Source organism: Sarcophilus harrisii, chromosome 3 (assembly GCF_902635505.1).
Source record: "Sarcophilus harrisii chromosome 3, mSarHar1.11, whole genome shotgun sequence".
NCBI lineage: Eukaryota > Metazoa > Chordata > Mammalia > Dasyuromorphia > Dasyuridae > Sarcophilus > Sarcophilus harrisii.
Genome location: NC_045428.1, coordinates 563150498 through 563177149, shown reverse-complemented (window position 1 = coordinate 563177149; position 26652 = coordinate 563150498). Strand labels below are relative to the sequence as shown.

Here is a 26652-nt window from a genome sequence, read left to right as displayed (position 1 = left end):
GGGAACAAGGACTGTTGTAACTCCCCTATCTCGACCAGTGAGCTGAGAATGAATGGAAATGCAACCAGTACTGATAGGGTATCTAAGGAAACTGTATCATTATGGGGAAGCCAAATTTCATTGAGAGTATCAAGAAGAGAGTGATCAGCAGTGTTTGAAGGCTTCGGAAAGGTCAAGGAAGATGAGGATTGAGAAAAGGCCACTGGGTCTGGAAACCAGGAGGTGATTAGGAACTTTGGAGAAAGCAGTGTGGGTGGAATGATAGGGTCAGAAGCTGGATTGTAAGGGGTTAAGAGCAGAGAAGGTGGGAGCAACTATTATAGATGACCTTCTCAAGGAGTGTAACTGCAAAAGGCAGAAAGGATCTAGGATGAGTTTCCTGATCTGTCAAATAAGGGGGCTGGAGTGGATGACGTCTTACATAGTTTACAACTCTAACAAGAGTTTCTCTTTCCTCAACCCCCCACCCCTACCCTTTGCCAGGCTCTGCCCATCGATTCCAAGCCAATGCTGTGCACACCAGCAGAGCCTGCAACGTCATCAGCAAGTACACAGCCTTTGTGCCCATGGACCTCAGGAGCCGAATCTATCTGCCCACCCTGGTGGAATACACCAACACAGGTAAGAAGACTGGCAGGGGCTGCCTGAGCCCAGGGCTGGGTCACAGGGATAGTGCAAAGGGCCAACAGAAGGAATACAGTACAGGAGGAGAGCCCTGGAGACTTTGGGCCCATCCCAAATCCAACCCATGGTATCATGCAAAGGGCACTCTCTAAATCCCACTTTTTATTTATATGGCCCTAGGCAACTCATTCAGCTTTTTTGAAACTCCAAATCTCCATCTTCATAATAACCCTCACCCTAAAACTTTTGGGAGGAATAGCTTTGAAAATAGCAAAATGTGAATAATAAAAATAAACACTTGCACTACCAACCAAGCAAGGTTGTTGAAGTATAAAGTGCTCTATAAAAAACAAAACACTCTAGAAATGTGATATGATCAGCCCCATAACTGTGTGACTCTGGCTAAACCCCTTTCTTTCTCTAACTTTCCTCTTCCTCTGATGTAAAACAAAGGAGCTGGACTAAGTGATTTCTAAAGATTCCATCCAGTACAAATGTTCTCTGTTTTAAGTGTTCTAACACTAGAATGAATGTTCTATGCTCTTAAGTTTTCTAACATTAGCACTAACATTCTATGTTCTAAACCTTTTAACTCTAACACTAACATTCCCTATTCTAAGTCTTCTAACTCTTAACATTAACATTCTATGTTCTAATATTTTCTGTTCTATAGTTCCTTTCACTTATGATTTTCTATGTTCTAACAAGTATGGTCTATGGTCAGCTTCACGTCTGGTATCTTATCTTTTAATGGTTCTCCCTTCCCATCTCTGACTTTCTCTATTCTCAAATATTACCACACCCTTTTAAAATCACTTTAAACTGCTATTCCTTGTTCTAAGGTTCTTTCCATCTCTGACATTCTCCCTTCTAACTCTGACATTCTATGTTCTAAAGCTTCTTTGATCTTTGACATGTTCTTTTCTCAGTTTCTTCCATTTCTGATTTTCAAAGTTTCTGCCAGCTCTGATATTCTTTGTTTCTAAAGTCCTTTTTTTAGCTCTAACATTTTATGTTCTAAGGTCCTTTTTTAGTTCTTAACATTTTATGTCCTAAGGTTCTTTTTTAGCTCTAACATTTTATGTTCTAAGGCTCCAACTCTGTTTTAAGGTTCCTTCCAAACTCTGACACTCTTGTGTTCTAATATCCCTTTTAGCTCTATGTTCTAAGGACTCTCCCAGTTCCAACATTCTATGTTCTAAGGTCTCTCCCAACTCTGACTTTCTGTGTTCTAAAGTCCCCTTTAGCTCCAACATTCTAGACACTAACATTCAGACTAATAACATTTATTATTTTGCTTCTCCCAACCCACATGAAAGGTTCTAGAGGTCAATGGTTCTTTGAAATAAGAAGATAGGGTGGTGAGTGGGTGTCTTTGTGCCTCTCTCTCATTTGATGGCTTCTCTCCCCACTCTGGAAATACTGGATACCAATCATCTCCATTGATCTTGTTAAGGCAGTTCATCCAAATCAAGCAGCTCGAAGAGCATAGTCATGGGGAGCCAGAAACAGAAGGGGTTAGCCATGAATCTCAAGCAAGCACAGCTCATCTTCAGGCAAGACGTAGTGGTGGATGGTGGACTCTACAGCCTAAGTAAGCCCTTCGCCTTGTCTCCTGGTTTCCTGAGCAGGTTGCCCAGGAGAGCTCTGAGCCCTGTGGCTCATCCGGGAAAGGTGGGTGGGTGGGATCCTGGGTGGAGGGCAGGGATTCCTCTTCCTTTTATGTCCTGAGTTTTAACCTGAGAGTCAGCCTACACAGGGGACCTTCTCCAGCAGCAAAAGAGGAACCTCCTCTTCAAAAATAGAGAATCCATAACAGAGACTTGGAGACCTGAGATCTAGGTTTGAATCCTGCTTCCTGTCATCACCAGCTGTGTGTCAATAGACAGGTTGCTTTCACTAGATCCTCAGTTTCCTCATCTGTAAAATAGGAATCATAATCCTTACCTATCTCTTTGGTTCTTTGTATTTCTTACTGTATTATAAGAACAATCATTAGGGACAGGGATTGGAACAATGATTTCATGGATGAATTTATTGTAATGTAAAAAAGATCTGGGCTGAAGAGAAAGGGACCTAGTATATCCAGGTTTGATCTCAGCAGAGCCCATCCTCCTCCTTTTCTTTCCCTGGGCCCCCATTTCCTGGACCCAGTTTCCATCAAGTGAAAGCTTAGATGAAAGAAAATCTTGATGCTGTGGTTAACCAATATAATTAAATCTCATCCTCTACAAACAGAATCCCTTGTTCCCTTGTCCTGTCATCACTCACACACCTTATCAAACCCCAGCCCCAGGTGCCTCCACCATCTGTTTTCTCTACTTCCATTCAAGAGCTGCTAAGTATCACTGGAGGAAATCACATAATCCAACTGACTGGAGTCAGGGAGAATCGATATTATCAAATATCAGCCTGCCCTCTCTTCCCTGATTGATTCTCCATTATTCTCCCTAAAAGGGTGGTTTTAACCCTTCTTTTCTTTGGTCAAGCATCCTATACCTTCTTCCCTCTCAACAAAGAATCTTGTCTCCTACTTAATGATAGAGTCCCACCATCGTGAATCCCTCGTTTCCCCTCTTCTATACCTCAAAATTCTTCTACATCATTTTTTATTCTCTTCCCATTTGTTCTAGTCTGTAATAAAGATGGTCCCCATCTCTTCTCTTTCCTCCCAGTGTTTCCTCCTAATATTACCCACCTTCTCTCTTTATTCTCAATCTCTTTGCTTATTGGTTCCCTCCCTGCTTCCTACATTACCCACCTTCTCTCTTTATTCTTCAATCTCTTTACTTTTTGGTTCCCTCCCTATAAACTTGTCCTATAAACATGTCCAAATCTCCCCCCACCTTAAAAAAAACCACCTTAAATAAAAATTGATACATCCTCAAACTGGCATCCTATATATACCTCTGCTCTCAAAGTTAAATTTAAATCTATAAACCCTGAAAAATTAGACACCTCAGCACCTAGTAATTTGGTTTCCATTGAAGTTACCACCTTTTCAGATGTCCAGACTGGCCTCCTTGGAATCACCCCCTTTGCCTACCCCTGCCTTGTCAAATTTCTAATCGATATCTAATTTACTGCCAAGTTTTATCAGTCTTGCTACAAAGTCTCTCCTACCCATCGCCCTATCTCTGCTAGCCTTGCTGCTACTTTAGTTCAAACTTTTATCAACTATGACAGTGACTTCCTCTCTGGTCTCCCTGCTTCTACCCTTTCCCCAATTTGATCCATCTCCCAACTGAGAGTTGCCAAAAATGATCTTTCTAAAGCACAGGTCCAACTACATCACTCCTTATTATATCAAAGCCAAAAATTCAATTTTCTTGATTTAGCTTTTCCCCTTCTTCAAAATCTGGCTTACATTCCAGCCCCCCTTAAACTTAATAATCTGTCTACCATTTTCGTGCTTCTAAACAGGCTCCCCTCCCCTCCCATGGCTTGGAATGCATTCCCTTCTCCCCTCAGATATCATCTTCTACCCAAGAACTTACTGCTGGTCCCTTTTCCCCTCCTCAGATTATCTTGTTCTTAATTATCTGTTTACATGTTGTAATTCTACACACACCCCCCAGTAGAACATAAAAACTCTTAAGGCAAGGACTTTATCATTTCTGCTTCTCTATCTACAGTGGCTAAAAGTTCCATATACATAATAGATGCTTAATGAATGCCTGTTTAATTGAATTGAATTAACAACTCATTTCAGGGCCAGGGACAAGTTAACCATGTTGGTGGTTTCACTATCAGTTCTCAAAGTGTGAGCCTGGATCCCTAGCAGGGCTCAAGATGTCTTCAAGGGGCCTATGAGGTCAAAATTATTTATACAAAAATACTAAAATGTTTTCATTTCAAATACAGTAAAGATCAGTAGATAATAAGACATATGCTGAAAACATCCCAGTTTGTGAGAACTATAGTTAAATTTTTAGTGTGAACATTTGCACTTTGGAAATCAACAACTGGTACAAATCAGGCTTGACTTTTTATTTTGTTGGTTTTTTAACTTTAAAAAGTGATAGGAAAAATGTCGATGCAAATTAAACTTAAAATGTCATGTGTTTTTGGGGAGCTGGTCATTTGACAACAAAAGCTCTTAGACATTTTCAACAATTCTTAAGAGTGTAAAAGGGTCCTGAGACCAAAATGTCTGAGAGCCACTACAGCAGACAGTATCAGAAAATCCTAAAATTTAGCCCTGGAATCTAGTCTAACCTTGTTGTTTTACAGATGAAAAACAAAAACTAATAAACAATAGAAGTAGGTGTTGAACATAGCTATAGTATATTACACATTTTATTCCCATTCTGAGAGTAAGACAAGTTCTAGGATCAAAGGTCACCATATCTAACTCTAAGCATGGCAATTATCTTCTCTAAAGCTGAGTTTTATTATCTGTAAATCCTTTCCACATCTTGCCTTTCCCTATCATAGTTCTGATGGGTTATGCAGTCAACACAAATTAAATGAGAATTTTTTAGGAGTTTTACAGAAGCTACAGATGACACCAAAAAAGTTTAGAAACTCAGAAATGCATAAAATATACGTAGAGTACTGTGCAATAGCAACACATTTTATCTTTTAATAATTCAAATGTCTCTGGTATGAAGGAAGAGCCAAAACATTTTACATGGATTTTCCAGATCATAGGGGCAACGTGTCCCTAATCCCCACAATGTGGAAGGTATACTGTACAATGAAGATATCTGACAGGGGGGAATCTATTAAATGCAAAAGCAAAAAAATCTCAAACCCTGTTAATACTCAAAAAAGTGACCAAGAAAATACCAATAATGTCTGACCAACATGTCAGTTTTTTATCTGTGCAAAAGCTTTATAAAGAGCATATACATGCAAATTGGGGCTGTCCCTCCATGATGATGCAGTGGGGAGCAAGCAGGCTTTTGAAAGCAGGAGTCCACAAGGGACCACATCTTTACCCTCTCAGAAGCAGAGAATATCAGATCTCATTGTGATTATCATTTGTTGGTTACATGATTTTGCATTAATCAAAAAGGTAATATATAAATTGTTTTACAAATCTTAAAGAGCTCTATTAAGGCTACCTATTACTTATTGTTGTTGTTACCAAAAAAAAAAATTATTGGAACTCTTAGCAGAACAAAAAAGTCAGCCTCTTTCCCAACAAGCTATGTCTCATCCATATAACAAGCTCTATCCCAGGATTCCTTGGAAGATCTAACAACAGAAATAACTCTGTTATAATAACCATCTAATGGTAAACATCAGGCAAGACATAAAATAGAAAACTATATTTATTTAATGCTGTAATGGGAGAGATTCTAGGTCAAGGACAGAATCAGAATCTTATAGATGATGAGGTCACCCAGTTAGAAAAATATACTTATTTAATGCTGTAATGGGAGAGACCCAAGGTCAAGGATGGAATCTTGTAGATGGCGAGGTCACCCAGATAGAAAACTATATTTATTTGATGTTATAATGAGAGAGAGGGTCAAGGACAGAATCTTGTAGATGAGGTCACCCAGATGCACCTGTTGGTGGATGACATTATATTGGGCACCTCAAGAGCCTGGAAGAATACAGAACCTCAAAAAGATTTGTAATCACTCAGAGAAGTTTAGTCTATCCATACCCACAGGAAACATCAAGTGAATGCATAATGTTTATTGCCCAGACTGCAACATGTGTCTGCATGAATACCCTCTAGAATTTGTCCCATAGTGAGTATCGGGGACAGATGGTAAAATAAAAAATGAACTGGACCCAGAGTTGAGAAGGAAAGTGCTCTAAATTGCCTTTAGGAATACACAAAGTTATTTATAGACTCCATGTTTCCTGTAACAGCAAATGCCCCTCTTCAATATAAACATTTTACCCAGTTACTGCATAGCAACAAGACCTAGAATATCACTAAAGAATTGGAGATGAGTATCTTCCAGAGGGCAAAGGAGAGAGGCAATGATGATTATTAGCAGTATATGAACATAAGAATATGTGATTATGAGTAACTCCCAAAAAGAATGAAAATGAAGGAGAAGGAAAAAGAGGAAGAGGAAGAACAAGAAAACTTGGAGCCAGAAGACACAGGTTTAAATACTTGGGTACTGCCTTACTTAGTTCCTATATGACTTTGGGCAATGACACTCTTGAAGTGTCTCCTTACATATAAGGAGGATAATATTTATACTACCTTCTTCATAAGGGTTTTGACCAATTAACTTGACCCATCTGAAAGTGTTATAGAAGTAAGATTTGTCATTGTTACCGTGAAAGGGATTATTCTTTATCTGTGATTAGGCAAACATTTGAGTTGGGGAGAATATAGAAGGGTGAAGCAAAACCCCTCCTGGAGAAAAGTAACAGGCTCCAAAAAGCCAGGGAAGAGTAGGACAACAGGCCCTGCTGCGATGGTAACAGGGTTTTTTCAGAGACTGAAATCTTAAGTGGACGCAATACCAGGATGACTGGTTGTAAGGGGAAAAAAGACCAGGAAAATAATAACATAAGTAACACCCAAGTAAACACAAAAATAGAAATTTGGTGGAACAAAAGAAAACAAAAATAACTATTATGTGGTAATTAAAATTAACAAACCATTATAAACTAATTTTTATTTTTATTTTAAAAGGAGAGCTAGAGAAAAAGAAAGAGAGAGGAGAAGGAGAAGGGAGAGGGAGAGAAAGGGAGAAAGAGATTGGCTTCTGGAGCAGAGATCCCAGCAGAGGGGAGGTCAATTCTGGATCGGCCATCAAGATACAAGGTACATTTGAGGAGATGACCAATTCAACTTGCCTACCAAAGTTTTAGTTCCTTTTTTTCTTTTTTCCAACTGTGCGCTAATGTGATCCTGGGGCCATATCCACAGACAAAACTATTCCAATAAGAATATGAATGATAGACTGTAAGATAAGGATGTAGGGCAGGGATCATCCACTGGGGGAAGGGACAGAAAAAGCCAGACAATGGTCAATGGTCAAAGAAGGCAGAAGGTCAAGAATCCAGGCAGGTGGGGTAAAGCATGAGAAATCTGAAGTGATTCAAGACCTAAACAGATTATAAACTGGCAGAAGAGAGGGCTGATGTTATGTATCTACATTAAGAATATCCTGAGATGAACCAAGAAGTTAGCCAGAGACAGAATCAGGGATTATAGAATTTGGAGCTAGAAATTCCCTATTTTTATAGTTGAGTAAACTGAAAACCAATTTCTTCTTTACTTTTTGGAAGGCAGCATGATATAAAAGAACAAATAAGCTTGGAGTCAGGAAGACTTTGGTTGAAATTTCAACTCCAAAATTTATTGCCTCTGTATCTATGATTTCTACCCTAAGATTCTATAATACACCTAAAAAAACCATGATAATACTTGTATTCTTAAAGAAGTCAGGGGGAATTTATATTGCAAATCCTAACTTTTTCTAAAAATAGAAGATTATGATTCATTCTTCCAGGATGCAGTCGTTGATAAAAGTATGAGTAGGTATTGATGATAACAAAGCAGAGATTTGGGCTCTATCTAACTTTGTAGATAGGTATTAATGACATTATATTCACACTCAGACTCCTAGTTTTAGGTCTGGAAAGGGCTTCAGAAATTTTACAAATGACACTGAGTCAGGGGAATATAGTGACTTATCTCAGAGTCACACAGATAATGGACATCAAAGGTATGATTTGAACCTCTGACTCCAGAGATTGTTCTGTTCCCTAAAACCTGCTGCCTAAATCCAGTCATTGGAGTTCAGCTGTTAGGGCAGCTAGGTGGTGCCATAGTACACAGAGCACTGAACCTGGAGTCAGGAAGGCTCATCTTCATGAGTTCAAATACAGCTTCAGACATTTACTCTCTGGGCACATCGCTTAATCCTATTTGCCTCAGTTTCCTTATATGCAAAATGAACTGGAGAAGGAAATGCCAAACCATTCCAGTATTTTTGTCAAGATCATCTTAAATGGGACCACAATAAATCAGATGTGCCTGAAAAAAAACTAACACCAACCAAAAATCCTTCCCTCCTTGATTCACTCTGGTTTTACCCACTTCTACATGCAAGGACTCCAGTTTTGTTTTATCCCAGGCCCTGGACCAAGTACATACAAGATTACTGTCCCAAAGTTTTGAAGACATTGATGAATTCATTCTGAAGGAATCTGAAAAAGAGGAAAATAAGTCATGCAAAAAAAATCTTCAACTTTATCATTTCAAAATATAATGAAGGTAAACAAGAGAATACCAGCAACTCCAGACTACTAATACATCCACTGTCCCATCTGTACAAAGTTCTTATGTTTAAAAGTTAATATACACAAGAGCATCTTTAACAGATGGCATAAGAGAGTAACAGACTTCCCCAGAAGATATTCCATGGTAGGCTACATCTTTACAGTCACACTGAAGTTGGCTGGAAAATGTAGGGAATAAAGGAGCTTAGTGTATTTATTGTTTGTTGACTTTTTAAAACTTGACTTTGTAAAACAAAGCTAAACCTTCAAGGTGCTAATTAATCCAAGAAAGGTACCTTCTATATCTGTTTCAGAAAGATTTATTTTGAAATATTTAATAGCAGAGACAACTTTGTTTGATGAGCATCTAAGCATTAATATTAAGCAAGACATGAAGCAAGAGGAGACACACTCATCAAAAATGTCACTATCATGGAGAAGGTGTGATGTCGAGTCCAGTTTCAAGAGGAGATAGTGAGATTCTCCAAAAACTCTTGTTTATAGATGGTCTGTGTTCATTGTACTAAGCCTCAGAACTTTGTACAACTCTAAATGACGTCTATGATCCATTGGAAAGAGTTCAACCAACCTATCCGCACAAGAAATACCAAGTGGGTGAAGACTGCCTAATATGTAGCTCGATGGACAATCCATCAGTATCTTCATCTTGGACAGACACTACCATGATCTAGACTCAGCCAAAAAGGAGAAACAAAGTAATCTGCATTGTGTTTAGAAAATGATACAGTGTCTTTATATGAATGACTTCAGTCTGAAGATAAAGGACCATTTTTTACACCAGTATTCTCCCAGGGACGTGATATTCCTTCAAGTCAAAGAGTGCCACAGGGACTTCAGAATTAAATGAGAGTCGCCCAAAGGACAGTGTTCATGATGGGCATGAACAGGCTACAATTCATTTTACCCATCACGAATATGACTGAGAACTGCTATAAAGAATTGTATGGCTGGGGTGGGGAAGGTAAGTTTACTATCTCAATGGGAGCAGATTCTATGGAAGTATGGATTCTAATCCCAAATCTACAACTTGTTTGATATGTAACCTTGAGCCATTTTAATATCTCTGACCTTCAGTTTTTCAAACTATAAAAATGAAGGAATTGGGGTAGATGGTCCCTAAAGAAAGACAGAGGGGGGCAGCTAGGTGGCGCAGTAGATCACGAGTCCTGAAGTCAGGAGGACCTGAGTTCAAATGTGATCTCAGACATTTAACACTTCCTGGCTGTATGACCCTGGGCAAGTCACTTATCCCCAATTGCCTCAGCAAAAAAAAAAAAAAAAAAGGAAAGGAAGGAAGGAAGGAAAGGAAGGAAGGAAAAGGAAGGAAAGGAAAGGAAAGGGGGGAGGGAGGGAGGAAGAAAGGAAAGAAGGAAGGGAGGAGGGAGGAAGAAAGAAGGGAGGAAGGAAGGAAAGACTGAATGAGGAAGGGAGGGAGGAAGGGAGAAAAGGAAAGGAAAGAGGAAAGGAAAGGGAAAAGGAAAGGAAAGGAAAAAGGAAAGGAAAAGAAAAAGGAAAGAAAAGAAAAAAGGAAGAGGGAGAACATGGGTTCTCCATGTCCTCTATCCACTGGCTATCTATACGAGGCCCAGAGAAGTTGCTGGAGACTTTCTGCGGCCCGTTCACAAGCGGACGTAGACAGGAGACTGGGCGACTAGCGAGACGGACCTTGATTGCTCTCACCGAGGAGGGACGCCCGTGAAGCACGACCCGAGCACAGAGCCACGAAGCGCGGAGCAGCGCGCGAGCTTGTGGGGGAGAAGGCGTCTCTCAGCCTCCATTCAGCTTAAGTGTTTCCCCGGGACCGAGTCCTCGGAAGCCGGGACCGGAGCCGTTTGGTCTCCGCGCCGGGCACTAGGCGGCAGGACCGCCAGCAAGGGCTGGCACAACAGGCCCGGGAGTCTGGGACCCGGCGCGGCTGCGAACGCGCTGCGCTCTCATCTGATTTCCCCAGAAGGAGCAGCCCCCGCCCCGGCCGGACGCACGAAGGCGGCGCCGGGGCCCTGGCTCTCTGAGAGGGAGCGGCCCCAGCCCTGGGCCGGGCTCCCGGACCGCCCCACAACCCCTCAGCGGCGGCCCTGGGCGCGGACGGAGACCCCCCGCCCGCCCTCCCCGGCGCTTTCCGGAGTGGGGGCCAGAGGGACACGGGACACGGGACGCAGCCCAGGGGCCGAAAGGGATGGTTGAAGCCCGTGTCTCAGGTTCTGGGAGGCCCAAGAGGGTGAATAGACTTGCTCGGGTTCTCCCCCTGGTGGCAGAGCTGAGACCCGCACCCAGGCCTCCGGCCCCCATCCGTGAAGCAGAAAGAAGGGCGTGAGGGGCGGCCTCCCCTCACCTTCTCCCCGCGGGAGCCCGGTAATGGCTCCAGGCCGGTCTCGTCCACCAAGAGCTCAGGCTGGATAAAAGGGTGAGAGCGGGAGACTCGTCTCCTGTCCTGCTCCGGGGGGTGTCTCCCGGCCACATCCCCCTCACACAGCCCTGACAGGCACCCAGGGCTGGGAGGCAGACCCAAGGCAGGCTGGCAGCCTAAATGCAGAGAAAAGGCCCCGCCAAACCCTGGGATGCTGGAGCCCCTCCAGCTCTCCGGCCCTGCTCTGGAAGCCTTCCATTGTTGGGGACACCTGCCCACTGCTTCGCACCTTCCAACTGGCAACCAGAAGGCAGGCGGAGGGGAGAAGGCCCAATTGGCCCATCAGCAAACCATCAAGGGATGTCTGGCGCCAGGAAATGACCTCCCTTCCTCCCTCTCTCCCTCTCCTCCCTCCCTCAGTCTGTGTGTGTGTGTGTGTGTGTGTGTGTGTGTGTGTGTGTCTCTCTCTCTTTCTCTCTTTCTCTCTGTGTCTCTTGTTTCTTTGTCTGTCTCTCTCTGTCTCTGTCTCTCTTTCTGTCTCTCTCTCTCTGTCTCTGTCTCTGTGTGTCTGTCTCTCTCTCTCTCCGTCTCTCTGTCTCAGTCTCTGTGTCTCAGTCTCTATCTCTGTCTCTCTGTGTCTCAGTCTGTCTCTCTGTATCTCTCTCTGTCTCTCTATCTCTGTCTCTGTGTCTCTGTCTCTCTGTCTCTGTTTCTCTCTCTCTCTCTCTCTCTCTCTCACACACACACACACACACACACACACAGTCTTCCTTAGTCACGTCAGCTACTTCTGAATCTCAGACTAGCCTCCTTCCCCAGTCACCTTGGAGCCAAGTACAATTGGGTTGGAGAAAAAATTTTCAAAAACTGGTTTTTCCAAGGTTAGAAGTCAATAGCTCTCTGGTGGTGACCTCTCATGGCCATTAGGACCCTCATGGGGACTGGCTGGGGTAAAGTCAGCCAAGAAGGAGATTTTTAGTTCTTGACAAGTCTCAACTACAGAACGTGAGGCTGCCCTGAGACCCAAGGAGGCAGGGCCAGGTGTCTCAGCAGAGGGAAGTGTGGATCAGGCTACCAGGAAGAAGGAACTGACTCCATCGCTGAGAGTCTTCCATAATACAATTCCAGGGGGCTATAAAATGGGTATGAGTATACTCTTAGTCACTTTAAGGATCCCAGTCCTTGACGTTAGCCAACTGCTCTGGAGGTAAATTTCCAGGGGATTAGGGAAGTTGATTTATGAATAGTTAGACTTCTCCAGCTCAGTTCCCCTAATCATGAGAGAATCATGAGCATCCTCCCACATCCTGCCCGACTGCTGGCAGAGTCCCATTCCCCAAGCACATTTCCTTGCCATCTCATCTCCTTCCTGTGCTTTGTGGCTTCTCCTGAGTTTTAACATCATTAGTGTAAGGGCCTGGGGGACACCTGAGGTTTAAGAATTGTACAGTGTTTTGTTTGTGGGAAGTAAGGTCACAGCAGGCAATGATAAGATGTGGCACCTGGATGTCCCCTTCTAGAAACAGCGTGTGGCACACTTGCCAAGCATTCCCAAACACAGACCATGGGAAGGATTGGGAAGGACCCCAGGACTTAGAATATCAAAGCAGAGATTTAGAACGCAGACTGGTAGAACTGGGAGAGACTTAGAAGTATCAGAGCCGTGAGGGGGCTTAGAAGAGAGACCATCACTACAGGAAGGATCCTCGGAATATGTACCTTAGAGACCACCTAGCCCAACTCCATCTCGTTGCAAAAGCCTTGTCTTCTCTTAAAGCAGAGAGGAGGGGAGGTGACATTGGATTTGGTTATTTTGAAATCCCTGGGAATGCAATCAATATCCTTCATCTCCAGAAAAACATTGCTTCTAATCCACCATCACCAGAACTGAGTTTTAGATTTTGTCTTCAGTAGGTAGAAATAGGCAGTAATAATGTCTGTCAACAATATTATTTACTGTGTGGGCCAGATCTGGAGCTAAGAGTTGGGATTCTTACAGAAACAAGCAAAAAAGGGGGACAGTCCCTGCCCTCAAGGAGCTTGCAGCCTAATGGGAGAAGACAACCCATAAAATGGAACAGAAGAGGGAGGCCAAGGGAGGAAAAGGGAGAGTAAGATTCTGAAAGAGAAAACCCATCAACAGGGCCTCCTGGAGAGGGCTGAAGGCATCTATGGCCTGAGCCGGGTCTTAAGATGGAGGTTCAGGGAGGAACCGGCCAATCCACAGCTGAGATCACAGGGACGGAGTGTGAGAAGGGCTTGGAGGGAGCTACCAGAGGGAAGAGGTTTCTCTGGTGTGGATAAGAGAGCAAGGCAGCCAGGAATCCCCAGCGGCACATTTCCTGGGGCCCAGTCTGTCTCCAGGAAACAAGCGCTGATAGGTCCCCATCACTGAGCAAATGCTAGACCTTCCCTAAGACCTCTCAGCTCTTCAATCTGCCCTTCCCTCAGCTGCACAAGGGACTTTCTTTAAGCATGAGCCAGATCACATCATGGGGCTCCTTGCAAACTCTAGTGACTGATTCTTTATGGGCTCTGGGACTGAATCTGCATTCTCTTTTTGAGAATTTAGAACCTTTCATAATCTGTCCTCGACATCCCTTTTCAGTATAGACAGATAAATATAGATACATACACAGGCATATATCTGCATGTATATATACATATATGTGTATGTACACACAAATATATTTATATATGTATAAGCACACACACATATATGTATATGTATGTATGTATATATATGTATATGTATACACAAACACACACATTTCTTCCCTTCACCATTCTATAGTCAAAATGGTCTTCAACCTATTTCTTACATACAACTGTCTCCCATGCTGTAGAATAACAATGGTCGTCATCATTATAGTTAGCATGTATGTAACTCAAGATTTGCACAACACTTAATACTGTGCTTATATCCCAAAGAGATCTTAAAGGAGGGAAAGGGACCCATATGTTTGTGGCAGCCCCTTGTGTAGGGGCAAGAAACTGAGTGGATGTTCATCAGTAGGAGAATGGCTGAATAAATTGTAGTAAATGAATGTTATGGAACATTATTGTTCTATAAGAAACGATCAGCAGGATGACTTCAGAGAGGCCTGGAAAGAGTCACATGAACTGATGCTAAGTGAAATGAGCAGGGCCAGGAGATTATTGTACATGACAACAATTAGACTATACGATGATCAATTCTGATGGACATGGCTCTTTTCAACAATGAGATGATTCAAACCAGTTCCAATTAGTAATGAACAGAATCAGCTCCACCCAGTGAACACTGGGAAATGAGTGTGGACCACAAAACAACATTTGCATTCTTTCTGTTGCTGTTTGCTTGCATTTTTGTTTTTCTTCCCAGGTTATTTTTACCTTCTTTCTAAATCTGATTTTTCTTGTGCAGCAAGATAAATGTATAAATATGTATGTATGTGTATATATATATATATATATATATACATATATATTGCATTTAACATATACTTTAACATATTTAACATGCATGGGACTACCTGAGGAAAGGGGTAGGGGGAAGGAGGGTAAAACACAAGGTTTTGCAAGGGTCAATATTGAAAAATTACCCATGCATATGTTTTATCAATAAAAAGCTATAATAAAATGAAAAAAAATTTTGCACAATAGTTTACAAATATCTCATTGGATCCTCACAGTAGCCTTGGGAGTTAAATACTAGTATTATCCCCATTATATAGTTAAATAAACTGAGGCAAGCATCTTAGGCCTAGAATCACACCACTAGTGTCTGAGGCTCAATGTAAACTCGTCTTCGTGAGCTCTGTGTACTGTGATACCACCTAAATATCATCTTTTACTTGAAACCTTTCAAGATCACCCTCAGCTACATATGCCTTAGCTAGGTGGTAGCATAGTGGGTAGAGCCCTGGAGTCAAGTAGACCTGAATTCAATTTAACTTAGCAGTGTTATATAACCCCACTTGCATCTGAAAAGAAGGGAGGAGGGGAGGGAGGGAAGGAAGAAGCAAAAGAAAAAGAATGGAAGGAAGGAAGGAAGGAAGGAAGGAAGGAAGGAAGGAAAGGGAGGGGAGGAGGGGAGGAGAGGAGGGAGAGAGGGAGGGAAGGAAGGAAGGAGAAGAGAAGAGGGAAGAAAGGGAAAGGAGTGAAGAAAGGAGGATCCGGGAGAGGGAGATGTTCACGGGGCTTTCTCTCTTGCAGATCTGGAAGAAAACAATGTGTCTGACAGCCCACCTTCCAACGTCAGAACCGAAAGAACCAGCATTCGGGACCGTGAGTGAATGGTCCCCTTCCATCCCGCTATGGCCCCCTCTGCCCAGGACCCCACTTGCTGCCAGAGTCCAGGGTTCCTTCTATTCTCCTCCTACCTCCCCAGAGGATGACAGAACTCTTGGGCTGCCCAGTTCACAGGCTCCCACAGAACATTCCGACACTGGAAGACTTGTTTTCTAGTCTCCCCCATTTGTTCAGTAACCTTAGATAAATTAGTCCTTTCTCTAAATTTCATTTTTTGGAAAGCAGCAGAGTCTGGCGAACATGGAGACTCTGGCTGTGAACCCTGGTCCTCCCCATCACTTCCTGTATGTTCTTGGGCAAATCCTCCAAGATCGTGTTCTCACGTTAAATAAAGGAGTGGAGTCACCATTGCAGGACCCTCAGAGGAAGGGGGAGGACATGCAGGTGCAGGAGCACAGCCTCTCAGGGTGGAGCACTTACCACTGGGCCCGAGTGCTAGTTTTATAATTCAGGGCCCAGCTGGGCAGCTGAGGAAGAGGTCCCACACTGGGCAAATGTTTCCTTCAGACAATGAAAAACCAGGATGCTTTGGCTCAAGGGTTGTAGCTGTGTCCATATCCATCCCTGACTGGAGGCCTTCAGGGCCCCTGGAGGAAGGGCCCAAGGAAGAAGGATGGAAATATGGGACCTTTTCCTTTCCTCAACACTCACCCTGAGAAAGCAGGAGGAGGAATTGTGGTACATCAAGGAAAACCCTTGTACTACACTAGGAGAAGGCATCTTAATGCTCCTCTCCCATAAGTTCTGCCACTGACTCAGTGACTTGACAGACTGTTTTCCCCCTTGTGGGCCTCAGTTTACTCAACTGGAAAATGGAAAGAATACCAGTCCTTTGGACCCAAGGGGAATTTACTTAGAAAAGGGGGTGGGAAAGTGACAGACAAACTGGTAGACTTGACTTGTTTCAGTCGTTTTCGACTCCTCATGATCCTGTTTGGGGTTTTCCTGTTAAAGATACTGGAGTGATTTGCCATTTCCTTCCCAGCTCATTTTACAGATAAGGAAACTGAAGCAGACAGGGTGAAGAGACTTGCCCAGGATCACACAGCTATTAAGTGTCTGAGGCTGAATTTGAACTCAGGAAGATGAAACCTCCTGACTCCAAGCTCAGCTCTCTGGGCAATATGGCGCTACCTCAGACCCAGACTTACTACTGTGGAAACAAGTTTAATTTTCTCTGCCCATCTAAAAAGTCTTTCCGAGTTCTAACATGTTAGGATTCTGCGTTCTTCCTCAGGTTCCCTGTACAAATCATTGTTCAATCCTGGCTCCAGCCTTAGGGCCTCAGAGACCCTCTTGGGGACCAGGTAAGAGCCGACTGCCTGATCTTTCCTTCCATGCCTTGAACTGGGGAGGGGCAGAGCTCAGGGTGGTCAATGCAGCCAAAATAGGGGGCAGCTTTCTACAGGGGCAAATGAAGGGTCCTGAGATAGACACATGCCCATCACTGTCTCCTCCATGCAATGGCCACAGTGCCTGTCATTAAGAATCATTCCTTGGGATTGAGAGCTATCGTCTCTTAAAATACAGGCCTCCAAGTGGACCTTGTTACTTTCCTTGGAGAGGTGAAGGATTATGGGTAGAGTGTCCAACACATTATCTAGTAGTAAATACAGCAAAGGACAGGGGCAAGGAGAAAGAAGGGAAGAAGAAGATAGCTGAGAATAACTGAGATTAAAACCAAAAGTCATCAATAAAGCAGTCGTTTAAAAAGGAAGAAAAACAAGCAGCAAAGTCTTGGTCTTGGTGGAAAGAATGAATAGAATGCAATCCTCTCCCTCCCCTCCCCCTTTGAGATGAGTTCTTTGGGGCCTAAAAGCTCCATGTGAAGGAGTTTTCAGACCCTGTCTATCTGGCAAGGAGGAACTAAGCAAGGGGAATGAGGGAATTCTGGGGTTGGAGGGGATACTCAGAGACAAACTTGGCCCCTTTCTGGGTCCTGTCACTGGCCAGGCCCAGGTTCTAATCTTCCTAGAAGGAGGGACGGTGACAATGTGGACAGGGAACTGGGGCAGATGACCCAGGACAAGAGGCTAGGCCAGGGGTCTCACTATCAGCTATGAAAAAGAAAGGAAGAAGACTTCTCCCCCTTTTTTCTAACTCAGAACAGGAGGTTGAGGATTGCTTTGGATCAGAGGTCAGAGAGTGGAAAGGAGCAGTGGACAAGAAGGGGAGGGGGGGCTAGCTCTGTGTCTATGGTGGGGAATGGTGGTCATTGGCAGAGTAGAATCCAGCCTCCATGGTAAGTGACTTCTGGGAGCTTCAGGGAGGCCCCCAGGAAGGCCCCTGGAACACGGAGATGGAGGGAACACTCCCCGCACCAACTTTGTCCTTTTGCCCCATTGTGTTTGGACAGGCTGAACCTGAACAAGAGCAAATTATTGAGTCGAGCCACCAAGGGGTTGGTGTTCAAAGCCCCAGCGCCATCCTCCCAGTGCCAGGAGCTTCCCCTTGAGACCGAGAGCTTGGATTATTTACCTCTGGTGAGTTCCCCCACATATGTGCACGAGACCAGCTGTCCTGGGAGACTGGGATGCGTATGAAGGCCAGCAGGGGAGAGGCGACACTGGAGAAGGGCACTGCCCATTGTCCCCAGTCCATAACCATAAGGCTTCACTATCAGCACTATCTCTCTCACTGAAATAAAAATGAAACCCCCCATCATAGCATGGAGCAGAAAAAATGGCACTTCAGAACCTTGAAGGGCCTTGAGTTCAAATCCCAGCTCTGCTGCCTCCAACTTAAGTGACCATGAGCAGGTTACTTCTGCTCTAGGAAGCCTCAGTTTCTTCATCTGTAAAATGGGTTGAAGTAGCAGATCTGCAAAGCCTCTTTCAACCCTAAAGTCTCTTCCATATCCAAATCAACACTAAATGATCCAGAATCATAAAATAGAAGAATTTTAGCCAAACTAGAATTAAATGCAAAAACTTCTCTTTGGAATGAAGAGAATAAAGACTTGGCAATCCCTAGGGCAAACCATTTCCCCACCCTCTGATCTCTCATCTGTAAAATGAGGGGCCTGAGATCGGTTTAGGTCCTTTCCAGATCTGACTCCATCCTGCCATGATCCCTTCCAGCTCTAGACCTTTGACCATAACTACTACTTGTGATCCAAATCATAGGCCGGAGCTGCCCACAAGGAGCACAGTTGGCTGGTTCGAGCTCCCACTTCTGTCTTTCCCCTATCATCTATGCTTTGATATATCATTGTGGGAAAGGACCCCAATAGCCAACATTCTCATTATCACTAAGACACTGACTTGCACAAAAGAAGAAGGTGAAAGAAAACATTTCTTCAATTAACAACCACATCTCCTCTCTCTCCATTTGGGAAGATTTCTCCTCCCTCACCTCCTCTCACTTCACTTTCTCCTTTCACCACTTCCTCTCTTGGCCACTTTCGCTCCCATTCCCTTCCCACTCCTCTCAGCTCCCCTCTCTTCCTCCCCTTCTCCCTATCTCTCTCCTCTGTCCTCCCCTCCCCATCTTTTTCATTCTTCCAAAGCCCAACCCTCTCCCCACTTCCCCCGGTTCCAGGGCTGCCTCTTCCTTCCCACACCAGCCATACCACCACCAGCACAGCAACCACTTTAAAAAAAAGATTGCTCCCTGAGATTGAGAAATGTCCCTGTAGCCTCGTGATTCCCCAAATATGATCAAGGAGCCTCTAGAAGTCTGGCTTCAAAGGCAATGGGGAAGAAAAGGAGTAGAGAGGAGGGGGACATTGGGGCTGTTTTCTGGGGCAAATGAGTTATAAGGGAGAAGGAACACTGAAAAGTATCTGAAAGTGCAAGAGAATGGCGAGGCGGCAACTGGACAGAATCATCATCTTGTGTTCCTCTTGTTCAGTATGTTTCAACAAAAAGAATATTAGAAGGAACTTTAGGAGACCTGGCTCCTAATCTTCAGCATCTACTTTTTGTGTGATCTTGGACAAGTCACTTATGTCTACGGATCTCATTTTACTCATTTCTAAAATGAACAGGTACAAATTGTTTGATTCCCAAGTTCGCTTTCAATTTTTCTAGTTTTACATTCTTTATTCTCACGGTCCCTCCTTAGCATCAACATTCTACATTCTGTATTCTAGGATCCCTCAGAGCTCTGATTTTATGCTTCCTCATAACATTTCAAGTTCTAAGGTCAACCAAGAAGTCCACAGATCTCTTTCAGACAAACCGCCCCCCCTCCTATTACTTAAAGAATTCAGAGTCCATGCTCTTCCAATTAACCTTTAAAAATAAATCTCAGTTAAATCTCATCACCTTAGATTGAATCCAAATTTGTTAAAAATCATTCTAGATCTTTATTCAGATATCTAACATCTTTGTCACCTTTTAATTTTCTCAAATTGTGGTTTGCAAGTCTATATGGGATCACGAACAGAATGTGGGGATGATGAAAAATTTAGCAACAATAAAAGTTATCAAGTATTTGCCATGATTTAATTCTTAATGTAAAAATAAACAAGCACTTCCATCCTCATTAGTATGAAATTTGCTTTTATCTTTAATGAATGATAAAATTACATGTAATACTAAAGAATTGTTTCCCCCTTCTCATCCCAAGTAATTAGGGTTAAGTGACTTGCCCAAGTAAGAAAGCTAGGAAGTATTAAGTGTCTGAGGCTAGATTTGAACTCAGGACCTGACCTTCAGGACCTATACTGTACCCACTGCCCCATCTAGTTGACCTAAAGAATTGTTTTAAAATGAATTTGTTTAGATTTATTTGCAATAAATAATTTGGTTTGTATACCTATTTTATTTGCCTATATACCTAGGTTATGTAAAAGTTTCTTGGGGTTAAAAGGGGTTACAAGTGGGAAAAGTTTGCTTCTCTCCAACCCATTGGTAATCATTCCACTTTCCATGGTCTTTCAGAGATCTGCTCCAGCCCATGTGTCTCTTATGTTTTCCACAAGAAAGGCATGAAAAAATCTGTTCAATGCTTTGTTAAAAATCTAGACAATCTTAATAATTCCCTTGATCTACCAGTCTACTAAATCAATCAACAAAGGAAGTGAGACTGTTCTGGCCTGGCTTATTCTCTATGAAGCTGTGCCAGTTCTGTGACCACATGGTCATTTTTAAATATTCTCGAACCATCATTTTAATAGGACATTTTAAAATCTTGCCAAGAAGTGAACCAAAAACCTTGGTCTGCCAACTTACAAATTCCATTTTCTTCCCTTTAAAAAAAATCAGAACGTATGCACACTCTAACCCCTTGGTAATCATTCCACTCTCCATGACATTTCAGAGATCTTTCAGCATCCCAAGATGCAATCTGGACTAGTGACTGGAATTCATCAGAGTCGAATAGTTAATCTTTTACTATCTATCCTTTTATCTTCATTGACTGTCAGTTACCTGAAAGAGATTTTTGTTTTGTACTTTATAATCCACTTTATAATCTTGGCCAAGAAATAAGAATTAAATAGTATTCTTGTCCAAAGTATTCAGTGTCATCCAACCAAAGCAGCAATCTTTCCTTTTCTTTGATTCCTTTTACTCAATATAACTTAGAAAAAGAAAAAGAACCCTCCTTTTTGTTGTTCTTACCAATATCAGTTCATTCTGAGCTTTAGCACCCTTACACGTGGGCAGAGATTCATTTTGAGCATTAGCATCCCTAACACTTGGGTAGAGACTAAATTTTTGTCATGGTATTCAGTAGTCAGAGCAACTATTCTTTGCGTATTCAGTGGTCAGAGCAAATATTCTTTTTCAACAACCCAAAAGGGACTCTACACATGGACATCAGAAGATAATTAATATCAAAATTATGTTGATGAATTTTGGTATATGAATGTTATGGAATATTATTGTTCTACAAGAAACAATCAGCAGGATGATTTTAGAGAGGCCTGGAGAGACTTACAGGAACTGATGCTAAATAAAGTGAGTAGAACCAAGAGAACATTATACACAGCAATAACAAGATTATATGATGATCAATCCTGATGGATGGGGCTCTTTTCAATAGTGAAGTAATTCAGGCCAATATCAATAGACTTGTGATGGAGAGCAATCTATATCCCAGAAAGGGGATTGCAGGAACTGAATGTGGATCACATTTTTTGTTGTTTGCTTGCTTTTTTGTTTGCTTTCTCATTTTTTTTCCTTTTTGAGCTGATTTTTCTTATCCAGCATGATAATTGTGAAAATATATAGAGAAGAATTGCACATATTTAACATATATTGGATTACTTGCTATCTAAGGGAGTGGAAGAAAGATGGGAGAAAAATTTGTACTAACAAGGTTTTGCAAGGGTAAATGTTGAAAACTATCTATGCATATATTTTGAAAATAAATAGCTAACAAAAAAAAGAGTTTAGGGCTGGACAAATGGATCTGAGAATTAGTATAGAGGTGATAGCTGGAACCACAGGACCTGATGAAATCACCATTAAATGAATTTTTGCTATCTTTGCTATCTCCAAACTGAGTATTGCTGGTGCCATAGAAGCAGAGACAGGTTTTAGAGTTCAAGAAACAGTGTGATTAATCACTTTCAGAGTGAGGAATACAGTTTGCAAACTGGAATTTCTCCTCTTATGGGAAAGGAAGAGATTTTATACACAAATCATAAATGGGAAAGGCAGGGGAAGATGGATTACAATCCAGTCAGTTTCAGGGCCTGAGTAGTTTGTCATGATAAGCCCATGAGTACAGGACAATATGAATATTCTCCAATCCAATGGGAACAGTTCTTAAGGGATTATTGTTTCAAATGCGAAGAATTGTTACTTGATGAGGGGAGGACTAGTTCTGTGAGGGAATGTTGACTTGATTTTACTTACTGTACACGAGAGAGTGTTATCAAGCATTGCTTGATCATTTTAAGCTGCATTGTAAACCAGAAGAGACAACTCTGAGAATTATGAGTATATTCATTGCACATATCAATAATTATGAAAATCATAATTCTATTTCCTCATCACTGAGTGAAAGAGTATAGAAAAGGAAGAGGTGGGAGCTATGACAGAACCCTGTGAGACACTCACAGTTAGTGGATGTGGTCTGGATAAAGACAGAGCAAAGAATAATGAAAATGAATGAATGGTCATGCAAATAGAAAGAAAACCAGGACAGAGGGGGATAGGGATCATGAAAACCTAGAAAGGAAAACTTATCAAGGAGAAGAGAATGCTCAATAGTACTGAGGGCAACAGAGAGAACAAGAATAAAAAGGAATGAGAAAATGCCATTCATTTGGTCATTAAGAGATCATTGGTAACTTTGAAGACAGACACTTTTTGATGGGGTTAGAAGATAACTACCGATGGGAGACAATCCAGGAGAGGTACCCATTATAGGTAGTCTTCTCCATGAGTTTAGCCAGAAAAGGGAGGAGAGAAAATAAATTATAATTATCCAGAATGGACAGATCAAGGGAGGGTTTTTTGTAGATGGAGGAGTTATGGGTATGTTTGTTAGCAATAAGGAAGCAGTATACAGGGAGAGACTGAAGATTAATGACAGAATAGAGATATAGGCACTCTTCTGGAGAGGAGAGGATGGAGTAGGAACTCCTGTGCATATAGAAGGATTTGACTTGGTGAGCAAAAATGCCATCTCTTGATGTGAAATGACTGAAGAAGAATATGGAAATATTTAGAAGAATTGCAGATGTTTAACCTATATCAGATTGCTTGTTGTTTTGGGAAGGGTTGGGGTGGGAAGAGGGAGAAAAATTTGGAACACAAAGTTTTGCAAAGATGAAATTTGAAAATTATCTTTGAATGTATTTGAAAAAATAAAAAATTAAAATTAGAAATAAATAAAATATAATAATAGATGAAGAACTAGTAGCAGAAGGTATCTGAATGCTGGGAGATGAGGAGAGAAAAAGAGGGAATTCTCTGCTAATGACCTCAATTATTTTTATACGATATATATTGTATATATTATATATAATAATAACAATATTTATACAATATATTACAAATAAACCAAAATCCTCAGCTGAGAGTTGAGAGGAGAGCCATGATAGGCTTAAGAAGGAATAAAAAGTCTGAAAGAATCATTACGGTTTTAGTGGGTTGGTAAGCTAATGAGAAATGCCTTGTGCAGTGAAGGGCCCAGTTGCAATTATGGAACATAAATTTGTGATGGATTCAGCAAATTTGTGATTTCCTCCATCTTTGTTCAGTGGCTAACAAGCAGGAGCATGAGATGGTAGAAGAAATTCAAGGCTAGGATTGGGCAAGGCAAGATCTTTGATAGGACCCAGTCATACCGGAATCTCTTCTCTCCCCCTCTCCCCAGGACACTGTGACTCATTTTTGCCTACAAACATGTAGACTTCTTGAGGGTAGGAATTGTTTATTTAGGGTTTGTTTTTTGTTTGTTTGTTTGTTTTGGGGGGGGTGTCTCTGTGTGCCCTTTATAAGCACTTAATAACTGTTGGATTTAGTTTAATTAAGGGAGCGAGTGAGATTCAAAGAGAATTGTCCAAGGCCGCCCAGACACTAAGTGTCCAAGACCAGTCTGTCTGACTCCAGCTTCCTTTCCGTGGTTGGATGCCCTGTTGGGGGCTTTGTGAAGGGATGGCTTCTGAGCTCTGCTCTTTCTCTCCGGCCCCCAGGTCTTTCTGCAGCTGGCCTCTGGGGCCTTCCTACTCAACCAGGCCTTCTGCAGGGCCACGGGCATCCCCATGGAGAAGCTCAAGTGGACCTCGCCATTCACCTGCCACCGTGTGATGTTGACGTCCTGCTCCCACAATTCCTCCCGCAACCAAGACTTTCTGTCGGTGGAGCCCAGGAGTCCAGGCCTTAAAAAGTCCAACAGGGCTTTCCATTCCTCGGCTCATGGCCAGCTCTCCCCCAAGAGCTCAGAGACCCTCTGTCGCGTCCCCTGCCCCGAGACCCTGCCCTCCCCCCCGGAAGACTCTCCCCATGACGACGGCTTCCACAGGGCCGACAGCAAGCAGGCGCTGGAGTCTCACGGGCCTGAACAAGCTGGCAAGGTGTGGGCCACCGCCGTGGCCTTGGGGTGGCTGGAAAACAGCTCTGCTTCCTACTTTGTGGAGTGGGAACTGGTGGCAGCCAAAGCCAGCTCCTGGCTAGGAGAGCAGAAGGTCCCTGAGGGCCGCTCCCTGGCCTCCATCAAGACTGCGGCTCAACAGCTCTTTGTCCTCCTTCGGCACTGGGACGAGAACCTTGAGTTCAACCTGCTTTGCTACAACCCCAATAGTGTGTAGGGTTTTTTGCCGGGTGGGGAATTTGGGTTGGGGAGAGCAAAGGAGCAGTGAGGTCTGGGGAAAAACCCAGGCTACGGCCAATATATTTGGAAAAAATCATTAAGAGGTCTGAACTGGGGGTCAGGAGGCCTAGGCCCTAGTCCTGGCTCAGCCACTAACTGACTGTGTGACCTTAGCCAAGTCCCCTTCTCTCTCAGGGTCTCAGTCTCCTCTATAAAACAGAAGAGATGGGACTCTCTGAGGTCTGGTCCCTTAAAGCTTTAAGGTCTCTGAGATCTGGAACCTTGAGGGTCAGATATTCTAGTTAGCGACTCTTACCCCTCCAATTCCCACTGCTGCTGTCCTGAAAGAGGGGACCCGTGGCTCCCTTCTCCCATCCCCGAGGATAAAAGGATCCTCATTTCCCAGCTCCCATCCCCATATCCTAACTCTATCACTTAACCTCCAGCCTCCAACCCCAGGACCTTAGGGATCCGCCCCAGCATCTCTGGAGGGCAGGACCTGGAACCATGTTGCTCTGCTTTGGGATCATTCCCTATATGAGCAGTGGAGGATGGCAGGGTCTGCCAGACACCAAGGGAATTATGGGATAGCTCAGCCTTCATTAGAGTCTTTGCAGAGGTGTACAGGTAAGGAAGACACCTGGGCCATTAATGATGCTAAGAGAAAATGTCAGCCCCTCCCAGAGGTGCTAACCTGCTGCTCCCAGATTCCCATCAGCACCTGGTACCTCAGTGGCTCCCAGCCATTGGCCTCTAAAGAGAGATCTTAGTGCAAAAGTGGCTTCTTCTGACCAGCTGTGCTCCTCACCCCCAGAGCTGAGCCTCCCTAAGCTTCCCTGAGCTAGATCAGCTCCCTCATCTGATAAATCAGTCACCTTCTCTGGTTTACAGCTTCCTCACCAATAATGAGCATCAGACCAAGTGATCTCTAAGGTCCCCCTGTTCTGTGTTTCCCCATTCTGTCCTCTTAAGCTTCCTTGCCAGAGAAATGAGTTGAGTTCTGCTTATCTCTTAATATTTCCTGGTCTAAGGTCTTTCAATTCTTAACATTCCATATTCTAAGTTTCCTTCTAACTCTGGCATTCCATGTTCTGACATTTTGTGTTCTAAGGCCCCTTCAGCTCTGACATTCTCTGTTCGAAGGGCCCTCCCAGTTCTGATATTCTGTCTTCTAAGGGCCCTCCCAGTTCTGATATTCTGTGTTCTAAGGGCCCTCCCAGTTCTGATATTCTGTGTTCTAAGGGCCCTCCCAGTTCTGATATTTTTCTCTATTCTAAGGTCCCTCCCAACTCTGACATTCTGGGTTCTAAGCTCCCTCCCAACTCTGACATCCTGGGTTCTAAGGGCCCTCCCAGCTCTGATCTCCTGGGTTCTAAGGGCCCTCCCAGCTCTGACATCCTGGATTCTAAGGGCCCTCCCAGCTCTGACATTGTGTTCTAAGATCTCTCCCAGCTTTGACATCTTGGGTTCTAAGGGCCCTTCCAGCTCTAAATTCCAAGTCCTGGCTCACATAAAGCAGTCCCCTTGGTGGATTGGCCTCCTGGAGCTGCTCTCACTATATATGACAGCTATCCCAGCTCATGTTCAAGGGCATGAACTCTTTTCAGAGGAAAAGGCAGTACCTGCAGAGAAGAGCTTTCTCTCTCTTTGAAAGATTTGTTTGTGGATCAAAGAAACTAGTTGTTCTGGGATCCAAACCTCACAGAGCATTTGACTAACAACCAAAGACTCTGGATTCTGAAGGTAGCATCTAGGAGTAAGACAAATCTTCCAACAGGTTAAAAAAGACTTTCTTTTCTGCCATTTATTTATTTATGGAGTGACCTTGACAGGTCACTTTCTATCACTAGGCCACAGCTTATTGGCTTTTAAAATGGGATTGTTGGATGAAGGCCCTTCCAGATCTAAATTCCATTAAATTGCCACACAAGAACCAATTGGAG

General features: G+C 43.1%; 1 protein-coding gene across 5 annotated transcripts in view; it reads left to right on the top strand.

The window, feature by feature from the left end:
* The window catches only part of VWA5B1 (von Willebrand factor A domain containing 5B1), a 112318-nt gene extending 86497 nt beyond the window's left edge, over window positions 1-25821 (top strand). For 4 of the 5 annotated variants that reach the window (XM_031962721.1, XM_031962717.1, XM_031962720.1 and 1 more), the window contains exons 17-23: window positions 484-621; window positions 2081-2218; window positions 7241-7372; window positions 15401-15472; window positions 16734-16803; window positions 17853-17979; window positions 24093-25821. In XM_031962721.1, coding sequence (XP_031818581.1) covers window positions 484-621; window positions 2081-2218; window positions 7241-7372; window positions 15401-15472; window positions 16734-16803; window positions 17853-17979; window positions 24093-24707 — 1292 coding nt within the window. In that variant the 3' untranslated portion in view covers window positions 24708-25821. The remainder of the gene's footprint in view (window positions 1-483; window positions 622-2080; window positions 2219-7240; window positions 7373-15400; window positions 15473-16733; window positions 16804-17852; window positions 17980-24092) is intronic. The other variant, XM_031962722.1, reaches the window with a different exon arrangement.
* Window positions 25822-26652: the final 831 nt, after the last annotated feature.